Source organism: Tupaia chinensis, unplaced genomic scaffold (genome assembly GCF_000334495.1).
Source record: "Tupaia chinensis unplaced genomic scaffold, TupChi_1.0 Scaffold144682_1, whole genome shotgun sequence".
Lineage (NCBI taxonomy): Eukaryota > Metazoa > Chordata > Mammalia > Scandentia > Tupaiidae > Tupaia > Tupaia belangeri.
In genome coordinates, this window is record NW_006204543.1 from 2,772,487 (window position 1) to 2,792,006 (window position 19,520).

The 19,520-nt window shown below is 59.0% G+C and overlaps 1 protein-coding gene across 3 annotated transcripts in view; it reads right to left on the reverse strand.

Moving 5' to 3' along the window:
• PKM (pyruvate kinase M1/2) overlaps positions 1-19,520 on the reverse strand; it is a 25,799-nt gene that overhangs the window by 5,208 nt on the left and 1,071 nt on the right. For 2 of the 3 annotated variants that reach the window (XM_006167270.3, XM_006167269.3), the window contains exons 2-9: positions 14,412-14,528; positions 12,603-12,769; positions 11,538-11,629; positions 6,277-6,408; positions 5,085-5,271; positions 4,235-4,505; positions 2,650-2,800; positions 2,366-2,518 (exon numbers count right to left, since the gene is read on the reverse strand). In XM_006167270.3, the coding sequence (XP_006167332.1) occupies positions 2,366-2,518; positions 2,650-2,800; positions 4,235-4,505; positions 5,085-5,271; positions 6,277-6,408; positions 11,538-11,629; positions 12,603-12,769; positions 14,412-14,528 (1,270 nt within the window). Of the gene's footprint in view, positions 1-2,365; positions 2,519-2,649; positions 2,801-4,234; positions 4,506-5,084; positions 5,272-6,276; positions 6,409-11,537; positions 11,630-12,602; positions 12,770-14,411; positions 14,529-19,520 lie in introns of those variants that run through there. The other variant, XM_006167272.3, reaches the window with a different exon arrangement.

Below are 19,520 nucleotides of genomic sequence, written 5' to 3' on the forward strand. Positions count from 1 at the left end.
GGCCTGCCCCAGGCAGACAGGACGAAGCAGTGAGCAGAAGCTGAGACCAGCACTGACCAGTGACACGAGAGGACCTGCAGCACCTGGAGGGGCGGCCCCAGCCTGCTCAGGCCAGGACGGCTCTGCAGCCAGCCACGCAGCCCAGGCCATGCGGCCCGCTAGTCTGTTCACGGGAGGACTGGCATGGGAGAGGACACAGAACTCAAACCGGAGTGCAGGCTGGAGTCTCAGACCCCACGTGAGCCCCAGAGCCCCGGCCTCGTCTCCCATGGACATGTCACTACACAGCAGGGAGAAGACTGGCTTCAATGCAGCAGATCCGGGCTAGAACTCAGGCTACGGCCACGGAACCCTCACCTAGGCACTGGGTGGGGCTGGCAGGATGCCAGCAGCGCACGGGGCCCTACAGGCGTGTAACGGCAGTAACAGTGGGGCGTGCCTAACGCCAGGGTGATAGTCCAAGGATCTCGTCTAACCCAGCCACGGGCGAGACTCCAAGGTTGAAGCCTCAGGAAAGGCCCTAGTCCACGTGGTTCTGGGGTTGCATAAACTGAGTCACAGCCAGCCACTCCTACCTCCAAGGCTACAGGACTGCACCACCCGGCAAAGGCGGCCATGTGGAGACTGTTAGGGGCAGCTGTTCAGGGACCAGATGGTATAATGGTTACGTCACTGGACTCCCACGGAGTTGACCACGGTTCAAGTCCCAGACCCACATCGGGCCCCAAACCCCAGGAGTTCATGGAAAAGGGATTGCATATAATGGAATGCATACAACAGCCATCCCCCAGGGCGTGACTTCCTTCTTTCTGTCCCTCGGGTGAGCACACGCCCCTATAACAAAATTCTCTCTTACGAAGAAGGAAAAAAAGAGAGCAGCTGGTCAGGTGACAGGCTCAAGGGACAGTCTCCCGGGAGAGGGAAGTACCTTCCTACTCCCAGGCAGGCGTGGGTGCAGGGAGTGCCGAGCATCACCCAGCAACTGCTTGCAGAGGCCTGCGTGGGCCAGGGCCAGGCTGTGCAGACGGCCCTCTGCAGGGAGTCACGTCAGAAAGGCACTGCTGTCTCAGGCCCCCAGCTCGCCGGACTCCCACGGAGTTGACCACGGTTCAAGTCCCAGACCCACATCGGGCCCCAAACCCCAGGAGTTCATGGAAAAGGGATTGCATATAATGGAATGCATACAACAGCCATCCCCCAGGGCGTGACTTCCTTCTTTCTGTCCCTCGGGTGAGCACACGCCCCTATAACAAAATTCTCTCTTACGAAGAAGGAAAAAAAGAGAGCAGCTGGTCAGGTGACAGGCTCAAGGGACAGTCTCCCGGGAGAGGGAAGTACCTTCCTACTCCCAGGCAGGCGTGGGTGCAGGGAGTGCCGAGCATCACCCAGCAACTGCTTGCAGAGGCCTGCGTGGGCCAGGGCCAGGCTGTGCAGACGGCCCTCTGCAGGGAGTCACGTCAGAAAGGCACTGCTGTCTCAGGCCCCCAGCTCGCCACTGCAGAGGCGCCAACTGCACCTGCTCTCTGGAAGCCATTCCAGCCCAACGCCAGGACACGGAGGGCAGGAGAAAGTAGAGCCCAGCCCAGAATTGGGACTTTTCGTTTTCAATTTAGGGGCTGGGGCCACGTCAGGGGCAGGGGTCCTTCGCTGGCTGCACAGGGAGCAGGAGGCTGCAGGGGGAGCTCGCCAGGCTGTGTGAGCGTGCCGGAGGCAGGCAGACCTGGGAGGAAGTCCATGCCGACACTCCTGGTACCAGGTGCCAGTACCTGGTGAGACCCTCAGCTTGGGGGCTGGCACAGACACAAAAGTCACCAAGCCTCTAGCCAGCGCAGGCGCAGGCAGGGGACCAGGCCCAGCTGAAGAGCCTCTCCTACTGGTCCTGGGGGGAAGAGAAGAGCCAGGGTTCCAGGGCTCCTCCAGGTGCTCTGAGCCCCAGGCTGCGGGCTTGCCCTGACCCCCGTGTCCGGCAGGGTCACCAAGGGCACAGCGAAGCAGGCCCACTGCAGGCAGCGTGCAAGGCCAGGTGCAGGCAACTCCATGCGTGGCAGCTTCCAACGTCGGCCCACGGCCCGTGCCCAGGCAGGCCCCACACAGGGCAGTCGGGGACAAGCCTCGGCCTGTCTCACAGGTTCAGGGAGCCTCGGATGACGCAGTGTCCCCAGCCCTGAGATGGGGGACCTGTGATGCCAAGGGAGATGGGCATTGGGGACAAGGATGGCAGGGTGGACACCAGGCTCCGCCCGCCCTGGGAGCCCATAGCCCTTCTCACGGCTGTGCCAGGAGGACGGACCTTGGGAAGACAACGCAGAGCTACGGCGTGCCCCGCACACGCCTCTTCCCGCCCGTCGGCAGCCGAGGCACTTACCAGGTGCTGCATGCGGACGGCCTCCAGCGGGTAGTCCCCTTTGGCCGTCTCTCCAGACAGCATGATGCAGTCGGCGCCGTCCAGGACCGCGTTGGCCACGTCGCTGCCCTCGGCCCGGGTGGGGCGGGGCTTCTTGATCATGCTCTCCAGCATCTGGTGGGGGGGGAGCCTTGGTGAGCGTGGTCTGGCCACACCGAGACGGAGATGTGTGAGCGTCAGTTGGGATGGGCTGGGCAAGACCAGGCCGCCCCACAGTCACCCGGCAAGCCCAGGGGGGCGCGTGCCTGCGTGGCGCAGATGACGGGCTTCCCTGCTCGGTTGCAGCGCCCAATCATCATCTTCTGGGCGAGGAAGACCTTCTCTGCGGGAATCTCGATCCCTAGGTCGCCACGAGCCACCATGATCCCATCGCTGGCCTCCAGGATCTCGTCAAACCTGCAGGGAAGGTGGGGACAGAGGAGGTTACACCGGATGGGGACCCCAAGTACGGTGTCCTGGGACTCCCCAAGATGTCCACACACCAGGACAGCTACCCAGGGCCGCCCCAGGCGTGTGGAGGTGGCTATCGTTCCAGCTGCCTCAGCCCCTGCTCACCCTCACGCACCCCCCATGGGCCGAAGACCACGCCTGCCGGGCTCCCTCAATGCCAGTGTGGACGCATGTTTGCAGGAACGGAGGGCCAGGCCCCATGCCTCGTCTCCTCTCCCTCCTCCACCAAGCACTCCCGAGGAGGGAGAGGACCCCCAGACCGGCCCACTGCTCTGGCACAAAGGTCGCTGGCCTCACCTGACCAAGGACACGGGGGGTTACCCGTCAAGGCAGCCCCCTCGGATTAGCTGGAGGGGAGGGAACGTGGCCCCCTGGCCTGGCAGGGTCAGCCCCAGCACCCCCAGCCCAGAAGGTCAGGCCTTGACAGCTCTGGGCTGTGACTCTGGAAGGGTGTCCCCGCTGGCTGTGCTCACCGGCTTTACCACCTGAGCACTGAGGGGCAGCCTGGCTGAAGCAGAGGAGTAGCACCGCGTTCCTGCGGGGGCCGAGCAGCCTCACCGGGGCCAGCCGCCTTCCAGGTGACGGCCAGGAGGCCACAAGCTTCAGCCAGACGCTGGGCCCCGAGCGTGGACATGGATCCCGAGTGAGGGCCACAGAGGGCCCCTTCCTTGGGGTCTGCTGGCCTCCCTGTGGCCCCTTCCCACAGATACCACCTGGGGTCCAGGTGGAGCAGGACACGACAGCCCTAGGCTGAGTGGCCCCAGAAGCTCCGTTAGCACAGCAGCACCTTCCACCCCCTAAAACACCAAGTCGGTGGGTCTGGAACAGGGTGGGAGTATGAACCCTTGTTTTTCTTTGGAGAGGTTTTTGCTATAGGGCACATGCACTCGCCAGAGAGAGAGAAACATAGAGACAGAAAGTGAGAAATCACCCCCCGGGGGGACGGCCATGCCGCAATCCCTTCTCCATTCTCCTCTCGGGATCTTGGGCACGCACGCACATGTGCCCGGCGTGAGTTTAAGCCACCAGGTCCAGGACTCGAACTGCAGTCCCCGGACTTTTTTTTTTTTTTAAAAAGAGATTTTTGCTATAGGGGACATGCACTCGCCGGAGAGACAGAAAGCAAGAAATCACCCCCTGGGGGGAGATGGCCGCGCTGCAATCCCTTCTCCGTTCTCCCTCAGAACTTTGCACATGCATGCACGTGTGCCTGCTGTGAGTTTTAAGCCACTGGATCCGGGACTTGAACCGTGGTGGAGTACACGGGAGTCCAGCGATGTAACCGCTGCGCCATCTGCTGGCCCCAGGCTGTGGGCTCTGACGGGCGGGCCCGGGTGTGGGAACGGGCATTGGCGGGACCCCACAGTGGCGTGGACTCACCTCCGGACGCCCTCGTGGTTCTCGATCTTGCTGATGATCTTGATGTTCTTCCCCTTCTCCCCCAGGACCTTCCGCACCTCGTGGACATCGGCCGCCTTGCGGATGAAGGACGCGAACACCATGTCCACGTCCTGCTCCACCCCGAACTTGAGGTCCTGGATGTCCTTCTCGGACACGGCGGGCAGGTCCACGGCAGCCCCGGGGAGGTTCACGCCCTTCTTGCTGCCCAAGGAGCCGCCGTTTTCCACCTCCGTCACCAGGTAGTCGGCACCTGTGGGGAATGGAGCAGGGTGGGGAGCCGGGTCATGAGGGTGTCCTCTCAGCAGCGAGGTCGGGAGCAAAGTGTGGCCCTCTCCCTGCTGGACGGCTGGGAAGCAGCACATCCCGGGCCCATGGGCCCCACTTCGCGAGTTCAAATCCCAGCTCACGCTTCCTCACCTGTGAGCAGGGGTGATACCCACTGGCAAGGCTGGCACCTACTGGCGCTAGTTTTAAGCAGACAGGCCCAGCCGCGTGGCACACAGCACCACCACGAGGTAGGCTGAAGGCCACACGGGAGGCTGGACAAGAGGATCCAGAGCAGCGAAGCCCCGTTGCAGGTCCCATCTCCGCCTGCCTCCCCCTCACCTCCCTCGCCTTTCTTCTCTCCCCGCAAGGTGCACACACGCACGCGCACCTTCAAATAATCACCACGCAGAGTTCGAATGCCCCGCACTGGGCCTGTCCTTCCACACCAGCTCCCTCCCCAGCAGAGTGGAGGCGGCGGGGGGCCAGCCCAGGCACGGACGTCTGCCTCTGAAGACACGCGTGTCGCGAGGGCCCCGTGCCAGCGCCCCGGCCCCTGACGTACCTTTCTGCTTCACCTGCAGGGAGATAAGTCCGTCGTCCACGTAGATCTTGCTGCCCACGTCCACCACCTTGCAGATGTTCTTGTAGTCTAGCCACAGAATGTTCTCGTCGCACTTCTCCATGTAGGCGTTGTCCAGCGTGATTTTCAGGGTGGCTCCCTTCTTCAGCTCCACCTCGGCGGTGCCACTCTGCAAGTTGGGGACAGAGGACGCTGAGGCCAGTGCAGACACCAGCGCCCCAACCCACGGGCCAGGGAGGCCCGCTCTTCAAGGAGCAATGCTCCAACCTCAGCCAAAGGGGCAGTATGGCTTCCTGTGTCCTTCGTGACCTGCTGCTGTTTCCTAACCAACTGCAGTATGTTTCCAGGAAGGAACCCAAGGAAGTAACTGCTTCTGTTACGCCACTCTGCGATAGGGAGAGGGTATACACTGCTCCCAAAGCCAGGCTCTCTTGGAACTGTGCTTTTCTTCTTTTTTTAAGTTTGCCAGAGGGTGTGTGCCCTCATTGGAGAGAGAAAACCGAGAAGGAAAGTGAGAGAGCACCCCCACAGGGACGGTCATGCCACAGTCCTTTCTCCTCCATCCTTGCAGGGTTCTGGGCACGCACACACACATCTACCTGCGTGTTTTTCAAGCCACTGAGTCCAGGACTCAACCAGGCTGTTGGCCATGTGGGATCTAGTGGCCTTAACCACTGAGCCGTGGTTGGCCCAAAGCAGGTTTTGTCTGTTTGAATGGCAGAGGGTGCATGTGCATGAGAGAATGAAAGGGAAAGCACCCAGCCCTGCACGGGACCCAGCCCACATCCCCTTCCCACAGTGCCCCACCACGGCAGGACTCTGGACACCCGTGTGCACCCAGCACGCTCTGTCGAGTCTCTGGGGCCGAGACTCAAACTTGGCAGCTACGCGGGGTCCAGCTCCTCTGCACGGCGTTGAACCGCCACACTCAGGGGCTGGCCTGAACGCAGGTTTTTGGAGTAAGAAAGGTTTCCCGTGGTATCATTTCCCAGCCAAGTAGAGTGAACCGCATTTGCTTCGTGATGAATACGCCATCAGGGTGGGCCTAAGCCCTGCTGGCCTGGGCGGTGCAGCCCAGGGGGCGGTGCGGCCCGTGCCGTGCGCAGAGGAAGAGGCTCGTCTTCGGCCCAGCTCGCTGCCTGAGCCCTCCCTCGTGCGTCCCCTGGATACTCACGCCCTTGATGAGCCCGGTGCGGATCTCGGGTCCTTTCGTGTCCAGGGCCACAGCCACTGGCCGGTAGAGGATGGGGTCCGAGGCGAAGCTCTCTGTGGCGGCCCGCACATTCTTGATGGTCTCTGCGTGGTACTGGGGAAGCAGGATGACAGGACTGTTCTGTCACACTGCAGGCCAGCTCCCGATCCGGCCCCACAGGAACCCTACGGTCCCTCCACCCCCCGGTATGGCCTTGTCACCCCCTTCCGCTGAGCAGCCGACTGCCTGACTTCACCCTTCTTGTCCACCCACTTGCACCGCAGCCCCGCCTCGCCCAGGGCCAAGCGTGGAGCCTTCAGAATAACCCTCTGGAGAACTCGAACAAGCAGCCGGGTCCCTAGGACTCGTCCAGCCCTCAGCAAACAAAGCTGGGCGGGACCTCGGGCTGCCCTCGTGTTTGGAGAAGCCCGTCTGGCCCACAGGGTCAGGTTCCGACAGGTGCGCTCACGCCGACAGCCCTGCTCTATCGACTCCAGCTACAACTCAAACGCCGTTATTGACACAGGCTAGCAGTGGGCCAAGCTTAACAACTGCTGCTAAGGTCGCAGGGCTCTCACGCTCGCTTTCTCAACCGATCAGTGAAGGGGCGTAGGGACCGATGGTACGCGGCATTCTCGGTCCACTGCCCTGCTTCCCTCGCACCGTGCGTTGGCGCCATCCCCCTATGAACTCTGGCTCCACACTCCCCTCCTTCTTGTCCTTGCCATTACTGTCTGATTAAAGGGGACTCAGGAGGGATCAGCAGTTAGCGTAGTGGCTGTCGCTGGACTCCCATGTAGTCAACTGTAGTTCCAGTCCCAGACCCAGTGGCTTAAAACTCACGCCGGGCGCATGTGCGTGCGTGCCCAAGGTCGAGAGGAAAATGGAGAAGGGATTGCGGCGTGGCCATCTCCCTGGGGGGTGATTTCTCCCTTTCTGTCTCTGTGTCTCTCTGTCTGTCTTCATGGTAAGCGTATGTGCCCTATAGCAAAAACCTCTTTAAAAAAAAAAAAAGACTTGGACCTAGATAAATGTCAAAAGAACTTGGTGCAATCAACATGACATCGCTGATAAAGGGGCACCAGATTCAGCACTCTGGGCCTGTCCTTTACCTGGGAGAGGCTGGGAGAGCCTCCCGGGCAAGCAGGCCTGCCCTTAGAGGCTGCAGGGAATGGCGGGGCCCCTCCCGGGGCTGTGCCTGCAGTACCCAGCCACCAAGTAGTTCAGGAGGAGGCACTGCTGGCCTTGGGGCTGTATGTTTGTCTTGCAGAGGTCCTCACTTAAATTATAAAATGCCCTCGGGGAACCAGCAGGTGGTGTGGTGGTTAAGGTGCTGGATACTCCCACATGGCCGACCATAGTTCGAGCCCTGGACCTGGTGGCTTAATTTCTCATTTTCTCTGTCTCTGTCTCTCTCTGGTCAAATTAAAATAAATGAATGAATAAATCATTTTTAAAAGACAAAAACTATATTATTAAAAGAGAAAATTAGGGACCAGCAGTTAGCGTAGGGGCTATGTCGCCGAACTCTCACGTAGTTGACCGCGGTACGTGTCCCAGACCCGGTGGCTTAGAACTCACGCCAGGCATGTGTGCGTGCGTGCCCAAGATCCCAAGAGGAGAATGGAGGAGAAGGGATTGTGGCGTGACCATCACCCCTGGGGGGTGATTTCTCGCTTTCTGTCTCTCTGTCTCTCTCTGTCTGGCAAACGCATGTGCCCTATAGCGAAAACCTCTCCAAAAAAAAGAGAGAGAAAATTATAAAATGCCCTCTCAATTGCTAGCTCGCAATAGAAATAGTATAAAGCGTACTACGGAAAGGAAAGGTTCTAAAAAAATTTCTTAAAGCTGAATACTGTCAGAGTTAAAATGGGAAGTAACACGCCGGGCACATCTGTGTCCCTGAAATCCTCAGAGGACAGAGAAGGAACTGCAGCATGGCCACCCCCTGGGGGCAGGTCTCGCATTCTGTCTCTCTGGCAACTGCATGCGCCGCAGAGCCAAAGTCTCTCAAAAAAACAGGAGTAGCATCCAGGAAGTACTAAGGAAGGCTCAAGTGCTTGGTGCTTCTTAAATAAATGTCCTTGACTAATTCCACCTCTCATTACAGGGGACAGTGTTCAATCCCAGCTCAAAGCTCACCCTGGAGAAAAGAGGACTTGGTCCCTGTTGATTAGAACCCCTTTAAATTACTGCTGGGTTTCTGGCCTGTGGAATTTTATTTATGCTTCCTGTCCCTTTCTGAGACCTGTCCAGTGTCCAAGGCTGGCTGATTAGGTAATGACCTTGTTTGACCCCAGCACCAGAGTAAGAGTTCCAAGAAACACGGAGGTTTCTGTTCTTCTCTGGGCTTTGGAGCAGCGTACTCCTTGAAGGGGAGACAACGCTCAGCCAATGAAAAAGGACTTGCACTGGGGAGCCGCAGGTGGCGTGGTGGTCAAGGACGCTGGACTCCCCGGTGGCAGGCCTGGTTGAGTCCTGGACCTGGCAGCTTCCTTTCTCACTTCCTCTCTGGCCCTTTCTGGACAACTTAAAGTAAATAAATAAATAAAGTGAAATAAAAGAACTCTTCAAGAAATAATTCTTTGGGTGGGGGTGGGCAGCAGGTGGCACAGTGGCTAAGACGCTGGACTCCCACATGGCCAACTGTGGTTCAAATTCCAGACCCGGCAGCTCGAAGATCAGGCCGGGTGCATGTGCATGCGTGCCTCAGATCCCCAGAGGAGACTGAAGAAGGGACTGTGGCACCGCAGCCCCGAGGGGGTAACTTCTCGCTCTCGGGCGAGTGCACATGCCCTATAGCCAAAAATCCAAGCCATTTGGGCTTAATGCTCTGAGGGCAGCTACTTTCTCTGTGGTCTGGTACGGGGCAGGTTTTCGCTATGCTGCCCAGGGTGGCCGCGAACTGACAACCCTCTGGCGTCGGCTTCTGCAGCAGCTGGGATGACAAAGGACCCCCGTATGCCTGGCTTAGGAGTCATCCTTACAGGTGCCTTTCTGATGTATGGCTCCTGGCCTTCCTGCCTCTTGAACACTCAGCTCTCCTTAGGAGACAAGTCCTCCTCGACTTCTGAAAACTCTTCCTGTACAGGGACCGGCCCTTCCTCAGTGCTCGCTCGTGTCTGCGATGTTCTGCTCAAGTTTTCAGTTACTGTTTTCCTCCCATAAGGACCAGCTCTTAGCTCACTTAATCGAATTTATCTCCCATTTCACTAAGCTGTGCTTTTACAAAACAAAATCCGAGTTTGTTTGTTTTCCTTTTCGTTTGGTGTGGGCTGTGTGCGTTTGAGACAGACAAAAAAGGGGAAGAGAAATCGCACTCCCCACCCAGGGACGGCCACGCCACATCCCTGCTCCTCCACGTGCCTCCTGGGGTTTCGGGCGCACGCGTGCACACACGCACCCAGTGTGTGTCCAGCTGCACAGTTGGCCATGGGATCCAGCCTTAGCCTCCATGCCACCTGCCGGCCCCATCGTGTTCTCTTCCCCACCACCCGCCCTGTCCCGGAGAACAGGTGCACTTGCCAGAGAGAGAGGGGTAAACTGAGAAAGTACAGCCCAAGGGCCACGGTCTCGCAGCAGTTCCTTCTCCACCTCTCCATGTTTCCGGATCTAGGGCACACATACACGTGTGCCCGGGATGTTTTCCATCCAGTGGGGCCAGGACTCAAATTGCACGGTCAGCCCTACGGAATCCAGCCACCTTAGCCGCCACGCCACCTGCCGGCCCTGGTCCTGTGTTTTTTAAAGCACCCATTCTGATCTGGGGCAAGAGCGAAAGCAGATAATCAAGTGCTACTTGTGGTTTGCAAACCACAGCCTGCGCCTGCCCTCCCCAGCAGCTGCAGCGGCCCCCACTGGTCTGGTCGCTTTGGAGCTGTGCATGTTTTTCCACTGGGTGCAAGAAGCCAGAAAGCTTAGCTAAAGGTCAGCTTCTTAGACCTATTTCAGCTCCCTCCTTCCCGACACAAGGAGGTCGTCACGGAGTCCATGGAGAGAAGGCCAGCCCACCCTCACACGGACAGACAGAGGGACGGAGGGGTGTGGGCGCGTCACGACTCCTTCTCCACTTCCTCACCTGTCAGGATTCCAGGCCCAGTGCACGCACACCTGTCCAGTGTGTTTTGACGAGCGACGTGGCTGGGCCTGGGGATCTGGCTGCCTTAACCGCTAGGCCTCAGGCTGGCCCCTTAGCCCTCGAGACTAATATGTGCAGTAACTCCCGGAGACTCCCGCTGAGAAGCCCCTGCTTCTAGAAAATTACAGACCGTCAGCAGGGACACGCCTTGACCTGCATGAGGTGCCTGCTGGCCGGGGTCAGGCCCTGGCGACATTTGGGGCCAGCCACCTGCCAGGCCATAGGCTGTTTATGGAACACGGGCTGGGAATCTATGCTGAGAAGCTCATGTTTCCAGAAGGAGGGATTCGCCTCTCCGACTGCACCTCCCGACGCTGTATTTTTAGCCCCAACTTAACTCCCAAATGCCAGAGGGCAACCCCTCACCCCCTGACCTTATGGGGTGGCATTTTCTGTACTCTGAACGGGAAGCACTGAAGTCAAGAGGGAAAAGCTTCCCCCTCTACGACTCCCCCTCCGGGCTGGCCTGAAATCCCACAGCCTACAGGAAGTCCATGAGGGCTTACAGCCGCGTCCCACAGGGAGCCCCCACCCTCAGGAGTACCTGTTCTGACCCTGAGAACAGAGGCAGAGTGGGGCTGCCCCTGGTCTCCAGGCAAGGCCCCTGCCCACAGGACCAGCCAGCTAGTGACAGCCTGGGCACAGGGACCAGGAGTCCTGAGGGCACACTGAGAGCCCAGCTGTGATGCACCAGCACCCTGGGGAGGGACAGCCAGAAACACGGTGGAGTGTGGCACTGGACGCTGGGCAGGGTCGGCATGACAGCTCGGGCCTTAGCCCACAGTAGCAGAAGCCCTTCCCGGGGCCTGTCCAGTTAGCCTGGGCCCGACTGGGCCAGGACCAATCTGCCGGGTGACCTGGCATTCCCCACAGCAGCAGCTGCTGCAGAGACCCTGAGCAGGAGCGTCCGGCATGTGGTCCGACACCTGACGGCTTAGGGGGCTTCTGGGAGGACTGCGGCCAGCTCGGGTGGCAGGGAGGAGGAAGGGGCTGCGATGGGCTGGTCAAGGCAACCTAGCTGCGGGCCGAGGATCCCGGACACAAGCCCGCCCGGGCCGGGGTGGCTCAGTGGACACTGCGGCCTCCCGTGCCTGCCGACGCTCACCTCGTGGGTGCCGTGAGAGAAGTTGAGGCGAGCCACGTTCATCCCAGACTTGATCATCTCCTTCAGCGTCTCCACCGACCGGGACGCGGGGCCTACGGGAGGGTGAAGCCAGACGTGAACGACTGGGAGGACAAGCACTGCGAGTTCGCCTCAGCCTAAGGGACTCTCAGGTTAGCCCCACGGCCTAGTGGGAAAGCCAAACTGAGGGGGTCAAACCGCGGCACCAGCACCCTGCTATAGCTGCGTGAGTCTTGCCCACAATCTTTCTCTTCTTTTTTTAAATAATTATTTTGGGGCTGGCAGGTGGTATGGAGGCTAAGGGCACTGGACTCCCACATGGCCAACCGTGGTTGGAGTCCCAGACCTGGAAGCTTACTTTCTCACTTTCTCTCTCTCTGTCCCACTCTGGTCAAATTTTTTAAAAAGATAAAGGTAAGTGAACAAATAAAGCTAAATAAAACGATGATTTTTTAAAAAGAATTATTTTTACTTACTTATGTATTTTTAATTTCTATCAGAGAGGGCAGAGTGAAAGAGAGAGAGAGAGAAACGGAGAAAGCAAGCAGCCAGGTCTGGGACTGTAACCGCGGTCGGCCCTGTGGGAGTCCAGCGCCCTTAGCCACCACGCCACCGGCTGGCCCCACCCTCCCCAAGTCCTGGTGGGGCAGAGGAACGAAGGAAGAGGTTGTGGTGCCAGTTCGCTCTGGTGAGCACACATACCCTCTGGCTTGTAAAAAGCTTATGAAGAAACTCGATTTTCTATTCCCCTAAAGGTCTCCACCCCCGCACAGCTGTAAGTCTTCCAGAAGTGCTCGTAAGACTCATACTGTGCAGCACCCCGTTTCTTGACTGGAGGGGACACGTCTCCCGTCTCCTTCGACGGTGAGCGTCCAGCCAGAGGTTTCAGCAGGGGCGTCCCAGGCCTCAGGCGCTCTGAGGAAGACACGCTCGACCTTCTGCCACGGTCACCGTGACAGCTGCCACCCCAGTTCTCGCTGGAGCCGAGGGCGCCCTGCTCAGCACCGCGGCGTGCAGCTGCAGGGCAGAGCCCGTGGGGACGCTCACCGATGGTGCAGATGATGCCGGTGTTGCGGGCGGTGATGGGCGCCGAATCGATGTCCAGGCGACACATGTGCTCCAGGAACGTGTCGGCCATGGCCGCGTGCAGCTGCTGGGTCTGGATGAAGGCGGTCCCGGCCTCGCTGTGCGGCTTCGACATGGCTTCGGGGGTTCTGGGCACAGGGGTCAGAGAGAGGGGTCAGAAGACGGGATCAACGGGCCAGGTGGCCCCGGAGGCCAGACGCACGCTTGTGTGGGTGCCCCCATCCCGGGCAGAGGGCCAGCAGAAGACCTGAAGGCGTGAGTCAGAGCCTCCACCCGGCGTGCATTCCCGGCCCTGTCAGCACTGGGTGACACCCTCCCACACCACCGGACACGCCCAGGGCAGCTCCCAGGTCTTGTGTGACAACGGGCTCCAAGCTGCGGAGACCTGCCCGCCTCTTCACCATCCTCACTCCAGACCAGAGCGATGACTCCGAATGCAAAATCTGCCGTAGCAGGAGCCCGCCCCCAAAACCACATCTACTTCCGGTCAGAGGGACCTCAGGACACCGAGGCACTCCGCGCATACCCCGGGGGGGGCCACGATGGTGCTAGGGTGGACCTAAGGTCACTACAACTCCACGGGCAGGGCAGGGCAGCTGTCGCACTTCGGCGTTCAAGCTGCTGGTCAGATCCGCCCCCGCTGGTCTCCGGCCAGGCCGACTCCACCAAGTCTGACCCATGCACCGCGCTCCTAACGAGGACCATCCGTTCCAGGCAATTAAGCAGCCCCGGTCGCGGACCTGCCGCCCGCCTGCCCGCCCTTTGCTGCCTTCACTACACTCAGCCTGCTCGCTGGCTCCGATCAGACAGCAGGACGTTTCTGGCCAGTGCCTGAGGAGCCATCGGGAGGATGAGCCAAAGCTGGGCTTCCGAAGGCTCCCCTTTCCTCGGGTCCTCGGACCAAGGGCTGCCCCTCCTCCAAGCCCTGAGCCCAAATGCTCCAGACTCAGCCCAAGGCTCAGGAACAAGTCCCCTTTGGCCCTGCCCCATGTCCACCTAGATCCCACGGCCCCAAATCATGGCACCCCACACCTGTGACCCCGTTTTCTCTTTCTCTGCCTTGTGGCCTCCCTGGGTGGCTCCAGAACATCCTCCGGGCCCAGCTCTAACGCCTCCCAGAAAGCCACCAAAGGCCACGGAGCTTGTGACCACGGGTGCAGACCACCAGAAGGCCAGTCCTCGACTACAGTATCTGAAACTCCAACGATGGGGACAGTGGCAGGGGGCCACGTGCCGTGGACCTCAGCGTGGACCCCTGACCCCCGACATGGAAGCTCCACAACGCAAAGGGTTCCCCTCTCTAGGCCCCGCCTGGCTTTGTCCCTCCAGCTCCAGGCACTTGGAGGCAGTCCAGCATCCAGTGACCTCCCGGCCTAGCTCAGTGCCTGCCAGTCGAAGCTGTGCCTCTGCTCCCCCCTGCCCACATCTGAGGGACCTGAAGCCCGACAGGACAGCCGAGGTGGCCAGGGCCCCCGTGTCCACGCTCTTCACATCCAGACTTGGACAACGAAAAAAAAATCCGGACTTGGACAAAGCTGGCTGCTCAGAGAGCACCTCCATAGTACACTGAGCCCACGGCACAAAGGCCTTGCCGAGGCCACCAAGGAGAGGTGGCACCGGCCCCAGGACGGCAGGTGTGCAGAGGTCTGCAGGGGCGCTGGGCTCCCTCGTCCCCTGCTTCTTCAAAGTCCCGTGCCGGGTCTTCTCTAGACCCCGAGGCCAGGTCTCCGCCCAGAGACGTGGCTGGGGCCGTTGATGAGCAGACCATACCTTTGCTTCTCGGGGCTTGGGCTTCCGGTGACATAATGCTCTGTGTTGGGCTCAGGGTGGCGCCTTGGCCCCACTTGCAAAGACCGCTCGGAGCTGAGTAAGGTCTGCCCTGGAGAGCTGCACAGGATTAAGGCAAAAGCTGAGTGTGACTGACGCTCTTTGGGGTCCTGGAAACTGCCTTACTAACCGGGATCCTGGAGGCGGCTGCCCCTGCGGGCTCAGCTAAGTTCCAGGAGCGCCTTGCAAGAGAAACTGCTCACAGAAAACCCACGGGAGGAAGTGGGTTCTTACTCGCTGCCCCGTGGTGCTGTATCTCCTCCCCAATACCCAGGCGGCCTGAACCCCCGTCTCTAAACCTGGGAGACACTAACATCCTCCTCGATTCTAGGGAAAAACCTGGGCCCTCCCCTTTTGGGGGAAAGGACAGAGGTCTTCAAGTCTTCACAAACGTCATAGGGGATGGAGTCAGAAGTTCGAGGCTGGGGCCAGCAGGTGGCATGCTGGTAAAGGTCATGAACTCCCACATGGCTGACTGTGGCCTGAGTGCCCCAAATCCCAGGAGAGTGGAGGAGGGACTGTGGTGTGGCCCTCCCTGCTGGGAGCTGATTTCTCATGTTCCCGCTCAGTGTCCCTGTCTCCAGTGAGGGCATGTGCCTTATGACAAAAACTTAAAAAAAAAAAAAAAAAAAGTTCCAGGTAATTTTTGGTACCCTAAAACCCATGAATCCCTGTAGATTTTTTTTCTTATTATGCATTTTCTGTGAGCTGCTTGAAGAGCTCCCCCAATATATACTAAAACTTTGACAGCGTACTCTCTAGGGGGCAGGATTACAGGGGATTACAGCATAACAGATTCTTCCCTCTCATCTACTGACATGGGATACTCTCCTAAGAAAAATGGCAAGTCTGTCTTTCCTGAAATAATCTACTCCTAAGCATCCTGTAAAACAGAGGGACAAAATGTGGTAGTCGTGAACGTGTCTCGGCGTTTCAGGACTGCTTCCAGCAGGATGGCCGGGTGCCAGGCCTCGAGCGGACGTGCACCAAGGGACGGCTTCTATGGCTGGGGAGACGGACCTCGATCATTCACAGTCTCGGGGGAAAGGTCATGCCACCTGCAGGACGCTTCACGCCCAAACCCGTTAGTTACATGCCAGTCCAGCCTACCGCCCTTCCTGTTTAGTCTGTTCGAGCCTCACAGTACAACTTCTGTGGCAAATCCTTCTGGAACAGAAGGGCTGCTTCCAGGACCAGGAGGTGCCCTTGGCAGACATAATTATGCGGGCCTCGAACGGAAACGTATTCCACCATCTTAAATTAAATAGACGTAGACAAGTTCTAACTTTCGGCTATTCAGTAGAAAAATGCCAAGTAAAATTGGCTTGGTATTTTAGCGGCTTTACAAACTAGCAGCCAGAAAAGGCTGTGAGTCAGCAAGTCGGTCCAGACCATGTCCTCACTGTCCCTGCCTGGCTGGCTCTCCTCTCAGGCCGGTCTGCCGGGTTCCCCACAAGCCTCCCATCTTGACACGAGCTGCCATCCCTCCACCCACCTGCATACAGGGGTGCTGTGCTGTCACTCTCTCTGATCTCCCCAGCCCTGGGGCGCAGCCCCACCCTCGGTGTCTCAGGCAGCTTCTGAAACGGGGTCCCCTCCCTGCCGCCTGCAGCCTGGACACAGCCTGCCAGGACAGGCCAGTGACTCACCACGGCACCCTCCCCCAGCAAGGCACGGACACACAGAGCCACCTCCCGCCTGCGGTCCTCCGGCAGCAAGCGCCATGCCAGGGCGCAGGGGCCTCACGGCCAGGCCTGAGCCGCCACAGGAGGCTCCTCACAGCCATGCTCTGCTGCGCGAGGTCTGGCTGGGGGGCGGCAGGCTGCAGCGGGCACAGGCCGTCCTCCCTCAGTGCCTGCTCCTGGCTCTTCATACTAGTTCCCTCGTGCCAGACAATTCTCTGGCTATCGTGCAGGGACCCGGGGGGAAGATCCACACGGTGGTCAGGGTTCCCTGGGAAAGCCTGTCTTTCACAGCGGTCCAACCATCCTGCCCTAACTACCCAGTGCAGTCTGGGTGTCCGCGTCTACACGGCCACTCCATAACCGGCAAGGCTGTGTGCCACCCCACTGCTCTGACTAACCCCATAACCACGTGCTGGCTGCTTCCCTCCAGCATCGCCACGCCGCCTGCACCCCAAGTCTGCACACACCCCCACAGGCTGTCCACGCTCAGCTCCGGAACCCAGCAGCCACCAGAAAGCTGCACCGGTCAGGCTGACACGGGGTCGGCATGGACCAGGAGGAGAACTTCCAAGACGGGCCCTGGTGGGCTCGTGGCAGCAACCCAATCGGAAGGGGTGACAGTGGTGACAACTGTGTGTGGGCACATGCGTGGGATGAGGTGGATGAGACCTCCGGCAGCTGAGACCCAGTGAGCAGTGTGCACTGGCCGCCGGCAGGCCCGGGACCGGAGCGATGTCTGCTGTTACTGGCCTATGTTCGGGAAGCCAAGCCCGCCTACGGGTTCAAATAAAACTCCCTTGCTAAATACAGCCGGACAGCAAAAACCCTGGCTCTTATTTCCTCGAGGCGACAGTTAAGTGACCTAGACCCTATCAGCACACACTAGGTCCTATTTCAAACTAGAGTGTGAGAGGCCACTCGAGTGCCGTTCAGTGGGTCTCCCCCAGGACCACCCACCGCAGGAGGCCTGATCAGAGAGCACTAGGACCAAGGAGGCCCGGCCCACGTGGGTGCTCTGGGGAGGTGCAACTTGTTGGAGTGCGGCTGGGCTTGGCTCGTGCCAGGACACTGGCCTCCCTCTAGGCCCCAGAGCTGGACAGTGCCTCAGGATGACAGCAAGGGACCTGGAACCCTGAGTCAGGGGCCCACCAAGCCTGTGGGACCAGGTGGGTGATAGCCTCTACGTGCAGGGGAGGGGCTGCCCTGCACTGGCTGGGGTGAAATGGGCGGGCAGGCGGGCTGGCTCTGCAGAAGCCCTGGCCTATGCAGCCCGAGGCCCCCACAGGGCGCCTCTCCTGTTTTGAGCTAAAGAGGAAAAGGAAAAACAAAAAAAAAAGGACGATGTCTGTATTTCTACCTCTGAAATCGGACCATTAACTCTGAGCCACATTTTTTAGGGTTTCTAAAAATAAAATCAATTAACATTCTAATATTGGAAGTCTTGGCACATTTTTGCATAGAAAAGCAGAAACAGAAATCATGATTTTTTCTGAGGCCTTAACAATCTTCCTTCCATTTAAATACCTCCCCCCTCCTCCAGGGCCCTCCAGCCCTCCGTCACCCACTACTGCCACGAACTGTGTCTTCCAGGCCTGTCTTTGTAGTGACCTACAGCTATCCCGGCCCTGTGGTTTTCTGTTTTTTTTTTTTTAGAGAGAGAGATTTTTGCTATGGAGTGCATGCACTCACTGGAGAGACAGAGACACAAAGTGAGAATCACTTTGGGGGGGGATGGTCATGCCCGCAGCCTCTTCTCCTCCACTCTACTCAAGGGGTTTGGGGCACACATGTACACGGGCCCAATCTGAGTTTTAAGCCACTGGGTCCGGGACTTGAACCACAGTTGACTAGGTGGAGTCCAGCGATGTACCAGCGAGTGACTCGCCTTTCCCTCCAGCCCACGTCCATAGCAGCGCACTGTGGAAACTGTTCCTGCATCACAGGCTCCCTACCGGGTCCTTCCTGCCCACCCTGCTCCTCCCTGAAGCTGCCTTCCCCGCACTAAGTACTGCTCTTACTCCGCTCTGCGGGCCCTCACCTCCTGCATGCGTTCTTCTACACATCTGGAAGCCGGTTTTTAGGCAACCGAGTGTGTTTGTTTTGCTTTGTTTTTGCTACAGGGTGCATGCGCTCATAGGAAAGTGAGAAATCACCTCCTGAGGGGATGGCCACACCTTATCCCATCTCCTCCACACTCCTCTTGGGATCTTGGACACCCACAAACATGCACTGGGAACTTCCTCCAGCCATCAGGTCTGGGACTCGAAACACACAGTGTGCAGGACCCAGCCACCTTCCCCACGACACCATCGGCTGGAGTGCTGAGCTGCTCTCCAAAGTGGTCCCATCACTCTGGAACCAGCTAGCCGGTAACGCGAGGTTGGGCCTTCCCACACCTTTGCCAACACTTGAAACCAGCACACTTCAAACGTCTGCCCCCCTGACGGGTGGCTGCCGGCCTGCTCTAACCACGAGGGGACGGGACAGCACCAACACTCGAGGCTGGTCAACTGGGAAGCTCCAGGTTTGGAGACCCCCCTCAGGAGGGGGGGAGGATCAGAGTTAAGACCCTGTGGGAGGTGCTTATTCATTAAGAAATTAATAAATGGCAGGTGGCATGGTGGTTAAAGGTGCTGGACTCCCCACATACTCAACCATGGTTCAAGTCCCAGACGTGGAGGCTTGCTTTCTTGCTTTCCCTTTCTCTCTCTGGTCAAATTAAAAAATGATAATAAAAGGAATTAAATAAATGAATAAATAATTCTTTTTAAAAAGCAGACTAATTAATAAGTAAAATGAAATAAATTACGAAAAGAAGGATAGTTTCGAACTCTGCTAAGTCTCTACTGCCCTAACTCTTAACGGTTACACCTCCCAGGCTCTTGCAGGCTGGACACGGTGGCCACATGAGTCACACGTGCCAGGACCAACTGTGCTGACTGGTGGGCGACTCTTCTGCACTCACTGCCAGAGACGGGGAGACGTTTTCTGGGGCTCCCTTCAGACTCCTGACTGCGGGGCGGCTGGGCCGCACGCTGGCTGCTGGGACTAGCCACCTCGCTGCCCTACTTAGCGGGTCTCGGCATCTCCGGGGCCTGGGCGCCCAGGCCGCAGTCCGCCTGCAGCTCGCGGCACAGCGGGTGAGTCTCGAACCGCGCTCAGCGGCCGCCCGAGGTACTGCAGCCAGAGGCCCGCCTTCCTACGTGCGGTGCGGCACACACCTCCGGCGCCGCAGGGGAGCCTCGGCCCCAGCCTCCCCCCACAGGCCCGGCAGCCATCACGCCGCCACCCACCCTACCCGCGCCCCCCGCAACCGCTCTGCAATCCGGACACTCAATTACCCACTCTCGGGCTGGCCGGCCTGGCG